Here is a 14285-nt window from a genome sequence, read left to right as displayed (position 1 = left end):
GGTTCCACTCCAGAGTTTCCAATTCAGTTCATCTGGGAGTGGGGGTGTGAGAATTGGCTGAAACCAGTTCCAGATGATCTTGGCCCAAAGACCACATCTGAGAAACCTTGCATAGCATTCTGGGCAACAGGAGGACATTTTGCCTGTTCAGTTCTCAGGAGTCTAACAGGATAGGCTCTACTTCTGTTACCCCATTTCTCATTCCTGTTCATCGCACCCATTCGAATAGTGTTGGAAAGAGCCTGCCTTCTGGCACTTCTGGTTCTGACTCAGGGCTCACCTTGCCTTTGATGGAAACGGCAAAGTGCTTTGACTGTAGGGAAGGATTTTTGTCTCAAATTAGCACTCTGGAGGAATATCACTTTTTTTTTTTTTTTAATTGTTGACAGGGTTATCGCTGGGGCTTGGTGCCAGCAATGGCAAGTCTGCTACTTCTGGTGACCATTTTCCCCCCTTTATCTGCTAGGACAGAGAGAAATTGAGAAGAAGTAGGGGAGGTGGAGATGTAGAGACAGAGAGACATGTGCAGTACTGCTTGACCACTCTTGAATCTTCTTGGGGTTTACACATGGTAATGTGTGTGCTTAATCAGGTGCACCACCGCCTGGCCCCTGAAGGAATATTACTTTAACAAAGGAAAAATCTTTCATTCTTAGAGCTGAAGCTTAAAATGAAGGGAGGACTGTGTTCTATAGAGAATTCTTTTCAGACACTTTGGTGGGGTAGAAAGAGGGTGGGTGACACTTGAGCTCCAAATGAGAGACACCTAGGTATCAGAGGGGAAAAGGTGTAGGTAGGTTCCTAAAGATGGACTTCCCTATTTAACACTTCACCTAGAGTAAACACAGAGTCCTATTTTTATTTAAAGGACACTGGGTAGATATGTGGCAGATGAGTGTTGGGGGGAAAGTGGGAGCCTGAGGCTGGTTTTTTAAAAAAATTATTTAAATATTAATTATTCCCTTTTGTTGCCCTTGCTGTTTTATTGTTGTAGTTATTGATGTCATTGTTGGATAGGACAGAGACAAATGGAGAGAGGAGGGGGAGAGAAAGATAGGCATCTGCAAACCTGCTTCACCACTTGTGAAGTGACTCCTCTGCAGGTGGGGAGCTGGGGGCTCGAATCGGTATCCTTACGCCAGTCCTTGCATTTTACACCACCTGCGCTTAACCCGCTGCGCTACCGCCTGACTCCCGTGAGGCTGATTTCTTACACCAAAAAAAAAAAAAAAAAAAAAAAAAAAAAAAAATCATTCAACTCTTCATCCGTTTGATGGCTGTTAAATGTTTTATTTATTTATTTATTTCTGTCCAAGGAAAGTGGTATTGGGCCGAGGTAGAGAAGACAGTGGTACAACAGAAATGGCTGGAAGGGTTTGCCCTTAAAAGTTTATGGTGCCTTTTAGTTGAGTGCAATAACTGCTCTTATACTTGAGAGGCTTCCATTTCTAGCCTTACATTTACTAGAACAGATCAAAGGCTGGAGGTCAGTGTGTGGTTTTAAGAGCTGCCATCTGATAGCAAGGACAGTCACATTCCACAAGACTTTAAACAAGGTTTGTGAGAAGCCAGGCTTGTCAGCGTGTCCCTTTTTTTTTTTTTGTACACATAAAATAGAACGTAAGCAGTAACTTTCTAGTCATTAAAGACCAGACTCTGTCCTTAAACTCTACTGCCTCTGGTATCTTAGTCCTTAATATACTTAGAGACCTTTGTCTTGTAATTCTTGACAATAATGGAGAGTGACAAAATTGGGTCATGGTAACTCCTTTCCTTTGATGTCAGTTTTGGGGTTTCATGAATGGGCTCTGGATCTGATAAATGTGTATACAAAAGCTGAGTGAACTGCTATCTGTTCTTCTCCACAGTGGAGTTCTGGTTTTAATCAGCTTCTCAGGAGGGTCTATAATCCAAAATAGGTTCTGAACCACTGCTTATGCTAATCTGTTTTGCATTAGTGAGAGAGGCATTATGGGAGGATGAAAGAGATGGATGGCACAGTCTAGCTTTACCACTGAAACCCTATACTTTCCCGTTCCCTGGAACATCTCCCAGTACTGCTCCAAAAATGCTCCTGTCTCCGAGGACCCAGGACTAGGCCACCTTACAAAGGGTTGACCGTTTTTGCTTCATTCATAGAAACATAAACAAGAGAAGTGTATTTCAGGCAAAGAAATATGACTGCTTTGAGCAGCGGAGGGAGGTAGGGGCTGGGCTGCTCAAGTTAAAAGGTTATTTGTTCTAAGAAGTCTTGTCAGCAAAACCATCACATTTTCTGCTCCACTGGGGGGGGGGGGGTCGTCCAGGTCTCAAGAGTTGTGACTCACCCAATTTTTCCCCCAAGCAAATGGAATAGTAATTAAAATGGATCATTGCAACTCACTTTGTTTTGCCTCTCTGGTTAACTCCACCAACTGTGGTTAAGAAATGAGTGTGTTAGGGCAACACCAGAATCTCAGCATTAAAGAGAACATATTTCCACTTCAATTCTCTTTGCTCCTCTCCCTCCCTAGCCCCAAACTGCTTACATTAAAATTATAAAACTGGTATTAACATCAATAAAGAGAGAGAGAATAACCAATTCCTCAGCGAACAGATGCTAGAACACTTATGCAAGTCCTGGAGTTGGGCAGAAAACCATCTGGGAAGCTCACGAGCCTGCATCAACTAAAACGCTCAACCATAGCAGTTTCCCCTAAAGTTCTGACTCTGGGAGAATGGAAGCCTCAGGTCCCTTGATGACACAATCAAGGTCAAACAAGAGTGACAACTTGCAAGCACTGTGATTCTTGGCTTAACTTCCCAGCACTTAAGACAAGAAAAGACACGTAGCACAAAGCTTCTACAGAAACCTTGCTGAAATATACAAGAAACAGTTCACCTGAGGAGCTCTTTCTCCTCCCAGGCAAAAAAAAAAAAAAAATTCTGTGGCCCAGAGATTCAGATCTACACACACACACACACCTTGATCTTTAATAATACTGAGGAAAACTTCACACCTCAATTCCTATAATGTAACCCTTTACCCTGCTAGGGCTCCCTTAAAGCACTGCTGTTCACTTTCTATTTTGAAACAAAACAAAGTCTCACGTAAGCCCCACTCCCTTCATGCCCAGAACACAGCCTCTAGAAAACCCAGCTTGTACAGCTTGCACTTTGCATGTTCTCTTCAAAGACCCTGCGCACAGATAAACACGGACACATAAAAAAGCCAGTCCAGAGATGGGCCTGCTCAAGGGGTAGAGGTTATTTCTTCTGTGTGGGCCTGGGTTACTTGGGGGTATCAGATCCATCTCGGTAGTGTAATGGTATCTCTCAGCTGAATATATGTGTGTGTGCAGGAGGGAAGGCAAAGGAATAAAGGGATGAAAAGGTTATTTCTGTTTTTTAGCAAATGAGGGGTGAGAGGTTTGGATGTATATTCGGATGACTGGAGTAAGAGCGACAGAATTACATAGGAATGAGATCTGCTCCTCGGTCTTCATTTGGATAAATAAGAAGGGGAGCTCTATGTGTCCAGCTCTTATCTCTTTGCTGTTTCTTCATTACTTTCAAACCCCATGTTCGCCAGAGTATAATTCACAGTCACCAGTTCTGTGAGATGTGAGATAGAAAGTTTACTGTGGTCAATTAAGTTTATTTAGCCCACCTGCAGGGGGAAAGTTTTGCAAGAGGTGAAGCATTTTGCAGGTCTCTTTTTCTCTCTCTCTCACCCCCTTCTTTCTTGATTTCTGGCTGTCTCTATCCAATATATAAATAAATATAATTAAAAAAAATTTTAAAAACTAAGTTTAGGAAACATTACATAGGAGGCTTAACAGTTTGTTTTACTGGATAAGCCTCTGGAGACTTGAATATATTAGTCTGGCCTTTCCAAAGAGAGTGTAACAGGGTGAGAACTCAGAATATTTAACAACCAGGGTGACATAGGCTCCACCCAGACACAATGGACCTCAGCCATAAACTGGTACTGTCACTGTGTACCCTTGAAAACGGGCTTAGGCTGAGTGTCGGCCCATGTGGTATGCAACACCTTGCCGGGGGGATGGGGTGGGGGTGGGGGGTTGATTTCATATGTTATCTCACAGGACTGAAAAGCCCGATGCTGAAGCCTCATCTTTCTAGGATGGGACCCAGGGGTCATGATTCAGGCCACTAGGGCAGAAGAGATGGTCAACTCTGCTCTTAAAGAGACTCCTGGTAGCACCAGCTGGTAGATGTGACCACAGCTGCAGCAGAAACACATTTCAAAAGACAGATGTCCCTCGGTCCCAGCTGCTGCGGGGACTTTGTGCCTGGTGGGTGAGCAGGTGCCTGTCCAAGTGATGTTTGCGGCCGAAGCTCTTTTCACAGCGTGGGCACTGGAAGGGCTTCTCGCCGGTGTGGGTCAGCCAGTGTCTCACCAGGTGGTGGCGCCGGCCAAAGCTCTTCCCGCACTCCGTGCACACGTGGCATTTTGGCACTGGAGGGGTGCGCTGCTGCTTCTGAGCCCCGGGGCACTCTTCGCCCTCTTGGCCTCTGCAGGGCCTGCCCTCTGTGTGCACCCTCTGGTGGCTGGCCAGATGGGAGTTACATCGGAAATTCTTGCCGCACTCGGAGCATCTGCTGGGCTTGTCGTGCAGGTGGGTTTTCTGGTGTCGGATCAGGTGGTGCCTTCGCCCAAAGCTCTTCTCACACTTGAGGCAGCTGTAGGGCCTCTCCCCCGTGTGCGTTTGCTGGTGCCTGGCGAGGTGGGAGCCCCACACGAATTGTTTTCCACACTGGGGACACGTGTGCGGTCTTAACAGGGAATCCATCTCTGTGCTACACAGGAGGTTGGAGAAGCTGTCTTCCTGAAGAAAAGGTGGACCGAGGAACATGCCTCTGGAGCTTCTGGGCAGAGCATCCCAGCTCTCATCCTGCTCTGGGTTCCAGAGAACAGTCTCTTCGGACACACTAGATAACATTCTGGGAGGCTCTGCTTCTAATTCGGGGGTGTCTCCCTCGTGCTCACTTCCATCTCCTGTAGAGAAAGGAAAATATGGATCCCAACTGGGGAGTCATACCAATGGGAGGACGGGGACCTGAGTCTTGACGGCAGAATAAGATGGCGGTCTGGTTGAGGGGGAGATGTACTGATACCTACGTTGGGTCAAGTGTGGAAATGTACCTCGTGACAACACATGCCCTCTAAATCAGTATTTCGGCCACAAACTGATATTGGAGTTGGATAGAGACAAGAGAGAACCATGAGAACGTACATCAGAATACAGAATACAGTCACAAGTGAGACTGTATGCTGTCAGGCCTTAACATTTACCCAGAAGGATTGAGGGAATAGACTCTCGTGGACAAGACAGTGCTGCAAGAGGCATAAAGGTTGAAAACCTAGGTGAAGGCAGGATACCCAATTTTTCAAAAATATATTTTTTAATATTTATTTATTCATTCCCTTCTGTTGCCCTTGTTATTGTTGTTGTTGGATAGGAGAGAAATGGAGAGAGGAGGGAGAGAGAAAGATAGACACCTGCAGATCTGCTTCACCGCCTGTGAAGCGACTCCCCTGCAGGTGGGGAGTCGGGGGCTCGAACCAGGATCCTTATGCCGGTCCCTGCACTTGGTGCCACATGTGCTTAACCCGCTGCGCTACCGCCCGACTCCCAGGATACCCAATTTTTAGCCTCAGCTTTCCCACTTAACTCTACAAGCCTTCATTTCTTCTTCCGTACATGGGAATAACTTTGAAACAGAGGTTATAAACAACCCCCACCGTACACAGTCAGCACTTAGTAAATAGTCTATGATGTTGTTATTGTATGTTATTACTTGTGTGCCACTTTTTTTTTTTTTTACTACTATTACTCTGCATCTTCCTGTTCACGCACAGGAGGAATGTGCTACTGTCATCATGGGTGCCCACCTGAAAACACTGTGGAAGGCAGTTTTGCATTGGATGGGACTAAACACAGTGAAGCCTGAGTGTTTACTGTGTGCCTGGCACTGACCTACTATGTTAACATATTTGAGTCTCACCGTAAATACAGCTGAGAGACACGCAGAGAGGGTAATTACTTTCCCAGGGTCCCACGGGTACGGTCTTAGGCTCCAACCCATAAAGGTTTGGCTCCCTAGCCTGTCCTCTAAATCATTCCACCACACTGTCTTGCGTTTCAAGGAAGAGATCTCTGAACCCTTAGGCTCGACAGCTCTGAGGCCGAGGAGGCGTGAGAAGGGCATGTCATGATCGCACCTCATGAGTGGTGAAAGCAGCGGCTCAAGTCTGCTCTAGTTCCTTACCTGTATATGTCACCTTTAAGATGTCCCTCTCTTCCATGTCCTGGGTGTCTGGGACCCATTGTTCTTCCCCTCCTTCTAGCTGAGAAAGCATGTCCAGTTTTGGAATTGGAAACCCTGCCCATAGGAAAGGAAAATAGTTATGTTAACAAGTTCAACTTGAAGTCAGTATCTCTGGAAAAATCAAACAAATAAGAACTATCTCCTAGATTATTCTTGGGAACTGTGGATAAAAAGAAGGGCAGAAACAGGGCTCCTTTCCCCCGCCCCCCCCCCCAATTCTGTTAAGTTTCTCTTTGCCATCTAGATAATCACATTTTCTTCCCAAGTGAGTTCTTTTTCTTCTACCCAAATGCCAACTCAAGTTTTTTTCTAGCCATGACTTCATTTAGTTATTCCCAGTATAAAAGGCCCAACTTCTGCACTTCTCTTTTCTTAGGGGATCTTTATATTTTCAAGGACTCAGTTCCATCTCTTACTCTCCTCTCTGCATTTTGAGAACATACTAGTTCACACCCAAGAAGAGTCTAATAGTTCTCTGCTCATAAAATCAACATGATTTTAATGTTTTTTTTAAAAGAATTTAAAAAATTTATTTTCCCTTTTGTTGCCCTTGTTGTTTTTTATTGTTATTGTAGTTATTATAGTTGTTATTGATGTCTTTGTTGTTGGATAGGACAGAGAGAAATGCAGAGAGGAGGGGAAGACAGAGAGGGAGCAAAAGATAAGACACCTGCAGATCTGCTTCACCGCCTGTGAAGCGACTCCCCTACAGGTGGAGAGCCGGGGCTCAAACTGGGGTCCTTCTGCCGGCCCTTGAGCTTTGCGCCCCGTACGCTTAACCCGCTGTGCTACCACTGGACTCCCGATTTTAATGTCTTTGTTTGTCTGTTTTTGTTTAAATGACAGCTCATTTCCTTTTTGGATGATTCTCATTTTTTTGTGTGTCAAAGAAGGAACCCGAGAGTTACCCAGAGTATAATCTGGTAGTTGCTGAGCAAGATTATGCTTACTTAGAGACACCACTATGCCACAGTTTTCCTGCATGACATATTCTCCATAAAAGTCTGTCTGAGAAGGGTCCAGGCTCCGCCACTCCTCCTGAGAGAAGCACAGTGACACATCCTTGATGGTTACCAGGCCCTGAAACAAAACGTAGCGTCACCTGCCAGCAGCTACTAAGGGCAAGAATAAAGGGCTGAGGGGATAGGGAAGGGTGGGTAAGAGGAGATCTCAAAGAAACGCCGAGCTAGACGGTTTTGATGAATGAGTTAGAAATGATGGGAGGGAGTAAAGGTCAGTAAGTGAGGACCATGTTTCAGGAGGAAGTAGCCAAAAGGACTCGGCAGAGGCACTACAAGCTCATCGCTGCCCAGTGTATCCAGCTGTCTCCTCTCTGCTATGTTCTTTCCCCTGCAGAACTACGTGCTGGCATCTCCGTCTTTCACCTGACCTTTCCTTTCCTATCAGTACAAAATGATAATGAAGTAGTAACAGCAAACCCGTATCTCTTGAGGTAGTAAAGTCAGGTGGTTAGGAACCCAGGTTCTGGAGTCAAACGATTCCTTTGTTGGCAGCACGTGTGAACAAGTGCTTTAATCTCTTCCCTTTCGAAATCTGCTCACTGTAAAATGGGCACAGTCAAGTTTCTCTTGGAATCGGCTAAGTTGATATACACATGGCACGCAGAGAGCAGCAAAGCCGCTAAGCACTCTGGGAGTAGACCTACTACTACTTCCTTCCCGTGGCTCTCCTACTGCCTCCTGAATTTAGACCTGCATTTTCTCTGTCTTCTTTTTTCAGAAATACTCAACTGCCCACCCCATCCTGTGTACTTCATAGCCTTCCATTCTTCATTCACATCCCTGCCGGGATAGCCTGAGGGTGCTTCTTCCCGAGCAAGTGCTCTCTGGGTTGGAGAAAGACTGGAGCCAACCTAGGCTGCTGCGAGGGAGAGGGATCAGGAACTCGTGCTGAATCGAGGAGCCGGAGAGCAATTCCAAGTGTGTCTAATCAGAAGAGCAGCTGTGTGTATACTAGCCAAGTAGGGTGGAAACAGGATGTGACGTAGAGAGGGTGGAGTGAAAAGAGAGTGGTGGAAAAACAGGGTGTGACTAGGAGAGGGGGCGGAGCAAAAAGGGAGTAAGAACCAGTGGGGATTAAACCAATGCCCTGCAGGCAGGGCGGTTCTAGTGGTTATGTAAATAGACCAGAGTTAAGCAGGGGGAAGCTGGCATACTGCCCAACACATTCCCTTTTCCTAATCTTTCCTGATTTCTTAAAGTCCCCCTGTAGGTAGCACAGACATTCATTAAAAACACACAAAAAGACTCTAACCTCAAGGACTTCTGCTCTTATACCTCTGTTCATTCTATCAAAGGTATGGCAGGCAGGCCCCTTGGAAAGGGTTCGAATGTGCTCAGTTCTAAAATGAACCAGCCACTAACGATCATGTGCAGTCAGGAGGGAGCTCAGTGGCTGAGCCCTTCGGGTTTGATTCCCCAGCACTGAATATCCAGGGCTGAGCAGTGTTCTAGGGTCTCTCACAAAAATACAAACGGTTAAAAAAAATAACCAATCAGTGGGATGACGCCAAGACTCTAGAAAAGCAGCATGAAGATGAGGCCCTGGGAGAGGCCAAGGGAAGCACAAAACGTACCTGTGATCCGGCCGCAAGGAGCGCAGCTGCCATCTCCCAGTCTCCGGTGCTCCCCTCCTGGGGAACAGCAGGAACCCAGGGAGCCGACGGAGCTGCTGAAGGGACAGAGGAACCGTTAGAGACTGACCAGCCAGTCTTTCCTGAGAAGAAACCTGCGCTCCAGTGCAGAGGGCTACAGGGCCACATCTTGCCCTAGAATTATGTCTAGTGGTAAAATGCAAATGCGCGAGTGTGGAAGAGACCTTGACTCAGAATGTTTTCTAAGGGATGGAGTGGCTTTTCGTTCGACCGTTATGCCATGGCTATAGTTATGCCACGCTGCAGTTTCAATTTATATTACCTGAATGTGACTTTTAAAAAATATTTATTTATTTATCCCCTTTTGTTGCCTTTGTTGTTTTATTGTAGTTACTGATGTTGTTGGATAGGACAGAGAGAAATGGAGAGAGGAGGGGAAGACAGAGAGGGGGAGAGAAGGGCAGACACCTGCAGACCTGCTTCACCACCTGTGAAGTGACTCCCCTGCAGGTGGGGAGCCAGGGGCTCGAACCGGGATCCTTACGCCGGTCCTTGCGCTTTGCGCCACGTGCGCTCAACCCGCTGCGCTGCTGCCCGACTCCCTCTGAATGTGATTTCTGTCTAGGGATGTCGTATCTTAGTAGCTGGCGTTTCTGTCACTTCTCACGGCCACCACATTCAACATCAGTAACCATGTACGTGCGGCAGGTGAAGGCAGTGATGATGCAATGAGAGGAAGACGCTGAATGGCTCGGTTTGAACGAGCCAGGAGCTCCTCATCTTCCTGGGATCAGGACCTAGAAGGAATGCACCGACTCTGGCACTGGTCATGCTGCTCATTCACGGTGATATGGAACTTTCTAGTTCTCCTTTTTGTTAGGAGGCTACTCTGCGTTGTGCTCTCCCACACCCAGCTCTCACCTTTCTCCTGAAGGGACTGTGGTTCCTCTCCCAGGTCACAGCACAGGTGTTCCAGTGGCCCTGGTGCTGTTCTCCATGGCCTCTCTTCCTGACTTCGCCTTCCCACCTGGGGCTCTGGTCCATCCAGCTGGGCATTCATTGACTCCCATCCTGTCTCCAGGGCAGCTGTCTGTTCTGAAAGCATTTTTGCTACAAACCCAAATTGTGACCTGGAACAAATTCACATTAGCTGTGCCCATGAAAATGGAAAAGGGTGACATTCCTAAGTGACTTATGGAAAACAGGCCCTGGAGAAGATCAAACTGGATAAGGCGAGTTTGATGAAAGATGACCTTTAAAAGCAACTGGGTCTGAGCCAAGCTTCTTGGAAGAATTAAGAAATTAACAGGTGCTACCTAGCAAAGTCACTCATGATTATTTGGGGACCTCACTTTAAAAACAGAATAATCCTGAAGGTTGGAAGAACTTCATTAAAAAAAAAAAAAAAACTCCTGGAAGTTCAAAAGCTAACCATTTAATTTAAACTGAAGATAGCCAGTAGCCAAATCTGAAGACATGCAGGAAGGGACACATAGACTTACACTCAACAAAAACGGATATAATCAAAGGGACGCATAGACTTACACTCAACAAAAACGGGTATAATCACATGTAAGACTTTCTGATTTCTACCGTAAATATTATTCTCATCAGTTAGTGTAGAATAAAAAATGATTACTGTATGCAGACATCCTAACTAAAGTGTGTACGTGTAACATAAGGCTGACCTCCAGATGGGGGCTCACGTAGGATAAGTCTCAACAAAGAAAACACGCCCTGTCACTCTGACGTCGTAAGAACTGGTAGGACCATGGCAGAAAAGCCTACTATTTTGGAAGCAGGTGTTAAGACTCTAAAGAAACTTCCTAGCAGAGAAGAGGAATTGTTGGGCAGGGATGAGATTATGTTTAATTGGCAAAAGTTAAGAAGAAAAAGAAAGAAGAAGAAAGAAGAGAAACAGTTGCTGCTGCTAACATGACTGTAAGGTGAATTAATAGCCCTGCGATTTGAGACACAGAAAGGAACTTGAGACACAGGGAAAAAACTAAAACAAAACAAAAAAGATCTCGCTTAAAAAATATAGCCTATTTTAAAAGATAAGTCAGAGGGTTAAGTGGAAGGCATAATAGTAAAGAAAGGAACAAGAAAAATGACCACAGGGCAAGGCAAAGACAAGACTAAAACAAACAAACAAGCAAACATGGACATTGGTGCAGGAGGTGGCACAGTGGTAGAGCTTTGGGCTTCTACGTACGAGGTCCCAAGTTCCAGCCTCAATACCACATATATCAGAGTGCTGCTCTGACTTCTCTCATGAAGTAAACAGAGGTCTTTAAAAAAAAAAAAAAAAGATGGATATTGTTTTATTTTGCTTAAGAGAAAGGGTTGATGAATGGTATCACTACTACTACTACTAGCGTTTGCCAATGATATCACTAATGATGACGAACAGATATTTTCTAGCTACACAAATCTTCTGAATTCAAGAGAGGAAATTTAGGTTGGAATGGAAAATTTCTTAATGGTTAATCCTGCAATGCACAGAACCAGCCTGTGAGCCCTTATCTGGGGACATCTTATCAGTCTGGCAGGTTCCATTTGTGTTGTGCTAGGGGCCTCCCTGCTTTATGGCAGATAAACAGTTTATGAGACTGTGCAGAACCTTTTTTGCTCTGCGCCTCCATACTTCTATGATTCTTATTCAAGACTCAAGCAGTCAAGTGCCAGCAAAAAGCTTCCTCAGACAGGCCAGGGTCTTGATAACTATTCTGGCTCACTCTCGCCCATCCGATAATGTTTGCAAGAACCCAGGTCATCACAGATGTTAAATTGCCTATTTGTCTTTGACACGGGGTTGGGTGGAACCCTGGGCCCCATCACACAGGAAAGAAACTGACTGCTCTTTCATTTTAGAAGCCCAAAGATGTCTCATGGGAGCATCCTGGCCTGCTTCCCAGTTTAGGAGGCTTCCTTCTCAGAGTCTTCTCATGAGAAAGGAACATTCCTGATAAGCTACTAAGTCGAAACTTTCATTTTAGATCTCTTCTTATAAGACACCAGTCCCACTTCTTCAGCTAAGGTCTTCCTTGGCCCATATCTCTTTCCAAATTTTTCTCTTAGGGCTTTACTTCTCGCTTAATACACGGACTCCTGTCTCAGCCCACCCCCCCCAATTTTTCCCCGTGTCTTTACAACAGAATTCCTCTTTCTTCCCCACTTTATTGGGTGGGTGGGTGGGTGGGTTGGCACATGAATATAATTACTCATCTTGTTGTAATAGGGTTTGCAAAACACTCAGGAAGCCTCTTGCTGTGGAACCCACTGGGCCACCTGTCAATCTCTCCAGACTAAACCTGCAGAAGCCCTGGCAAAGATCTCAGCAAAGGGGGTGAAGACTTGTCCACAGACTGCTTCTAAGATTCAGAGGTTCACTCCACGGCAGTCAAGGAGTCAGTCCTAGCATGCTTCCTGCAGCTTCCTGAAGTTAGCATTTTAGAGCTTTCATCGCCCACCCCCCCACCTCCTTTCCTCACAGATGGGGGGGGTTAAATGCACCTGCAGAAGGAAGTTTTTGTGGGAGTGTTACAGGCCATGGGTGGGGGGTTAGGTTATTATCACACCGAGGAGCCCAAGGGCACCCACGGGGGGAGGGTGGTGCGGCGACCTGAGCAGAGCTGGCGCCCGGGCGGGGCGTGGGCAGGGCAGCCGCTGCTCCCGGGTCAGGTCGCCCCCCTCCCTGGTTCCCTTCTGCCACAGTCACTGTCACTGTGCCCCCAGGAGACTCGGGGCAGTGAGGTCGGCGAGCAGGTTTTCGGGAGCTGGGGCGCACGCCCAGTGGGGGCAGAGGAGCCGCGGGGTGACCTGGAGCGCGTGGGAGCGGCGGGGGCCTGGCGGCCACGGGCCCGGGGAGACGCGGCGGAGGGCCCCTCCCGGGGAAAGGCGGCCACCGGAGGCCGCGGCGTCCCCCACCCCGAGCGGTCGCCCCCACCCCAGCCCCAGCCCCAGCCCCAGCCCCAGCCCGCTGCAGCAGCCGCCCGCCCGGCCCCACTCACCCAGGTCGGCTTGGCCCGCGGCCCGGAGTCTCGGCCCTGCGCGCCGCCCGCCCCTCCCCTCCCCTGCGCTCCCCTCCCCTTCCCTGCGCTGCGTGCGAGCCGGGGCCGCGGAGCCAGGGGCGGGCGGGGCCGAGCGCCCGGGCGGGCCGAGCACAGGAAATCCCCGCCCGCTTCCGGGGCTCGGCGGCCGCGGCGGCGCGGAGGGGCCGAGGCGGGGCCGCCCTTGGTGCCGCTTCCCCGGGCGTCGCCCCCGGGTGTCGCCCCCGGGTCTCCGCCGCGCGCGCCCTGGCCGCCCCCGGGCGCTTCCGAGCCGCTCCCCGCGGGCCCCGCCGCGCAGCGTCACCTTGTGGGTTGCAGGGTCGCGGGGCGGAGGGTCGCGGAGGAGAGCGACGAGGAGGCCGGTTACTAGTGAGGGGGCCGCGGGTGACCAAGATGGTGCTCGCTGGACGAGGCTCAGCCCCGCCGCGCCGGCCGATCTGTGGGTGTCACTGGCCTCACGTGACTGCCCGGCTCTAGGTTGTGGCTGGTTCAAGTAGAGAACGCCACCGTCACCCTGTTTGAAGAATTCATGTGTTTTCAATACGCTGCGTTCAATATATTACTATTACAATAGTGTATTACTATTTTCTAAAAAAAAAATATTAATTTTTAACCTGCTTTTTTCTAAGCTTTTTTTTTTCATTGACTACTAAGGTTTTTTTTGTTTTTGCTTTTTGTTTGTTTGTTTTGTTACATGTGTGGCTTGCAATGGATTTCTGCTGATCAGGGCTACCTTGAAGCATTGAACATAATATAGAATAAACACGTCACTTTTATAATCTCTTTACTGTCTTCAGTCACATCCAGTATTTCATGATGATAATTCTGCGAAATTTTAAGTTTTTAAATATCTATTTTGGAGATGGAAATTGTGAGGGAAGGGGGCGACAGGGAGAGAGACAGACACCTGCAGCCTTGCTTCACCACTCATGACCTTCCCCCTTGTAGGTGGGGACCAGGGGCTTGAACCCAGGCCCTCGTACCTTGTAACAAGGAAGCTCTAGTAGTTGTGCCACTGACCGGGCTAAAATTTTAATTTGCAGACTTGAAAAAGAGTGATTCAATTAAGGTGATAGGTGACACTCATTCCTTTAGTATCTGTTTAGATTTTACTTTGAGCCAGGCATTGAAACTAAGTATAAACGCTGGGAGTCAAAAATATCCGAAGGAATTGACTGAGGATTCAAGGATTCAGTCTGTGGAGAAACGTGTCAACAAATATTTGCAATACAGTGTGATAGATAGTAAAGGGAGAAATATACTCTGCACAAAGAAACGACATT

The 14285-nt window shown here is 47.5% G+C and overlaps 1 protein-coding gene across 3 annotated transcripts; it reads right to left on the bottom strand.

Annotated features, from left to right (window-relative positions):
- Positions 1-1265: 1265 nt before the first annotated feature.
- Positions 1266-13093, bottom strand: ZNF641 (zinc finger protein 641). Of its 3 annotated transcripts, none has more exons than XM_060195463.1 (6): positions 12964-13093; positions 9872-10080; positions 8933-9027; positions 7287-7416; positions 6277-6390; positions 1266-5002 (listed from the first exon to the last, which is right to left on the bottom strand). In XM_060195463.1, exons 2-6 carry the CDS (start codon positions 10053-10055, stop codon positions 4248-4250), a joined length of 1278 nt encoding a protein of 425 aa, XP_060051446.1. In that variant the 5' UTR covers positions 10056-10080; positions 12964-13093; the 3' UTR covers positions 1266-4247. The 3 variants fall into 3 exon arrangements, with proteins under 3 accessions (XP_060051446.1, XP_060051447.1, XP_060051445.1); XM_060195464.1 differs by having other exon boundaries at positions 8933-9024; XM_060195462.1 differs by having other exon boundaries at positions 9872-10045; positions 12964-13076.
- Between the last annotated feature and the right edge of the window lie 1192 nt (positions 13094-14285).

The sequence above is a fragment of the Erinaceus europaeus genome, chromosome 7, assembly GCF_950295315.1.
Source record: "Erinaceus europaeus chromosome 7, mEriEur2.1, whole genome shotgun sequence".
Lineage (NCBI taxonomy): Eukaryota > Metazoa > Chordata > Mammalia > Eulipotyphla > Erinaceidae > Erinaceus > Erinaceus europaeus.
The sequence above is the reverse complement of the archived record's forward strand: the minus strand, read 5'-3'. Positions and strand labels throughout refer to the sequence as shown.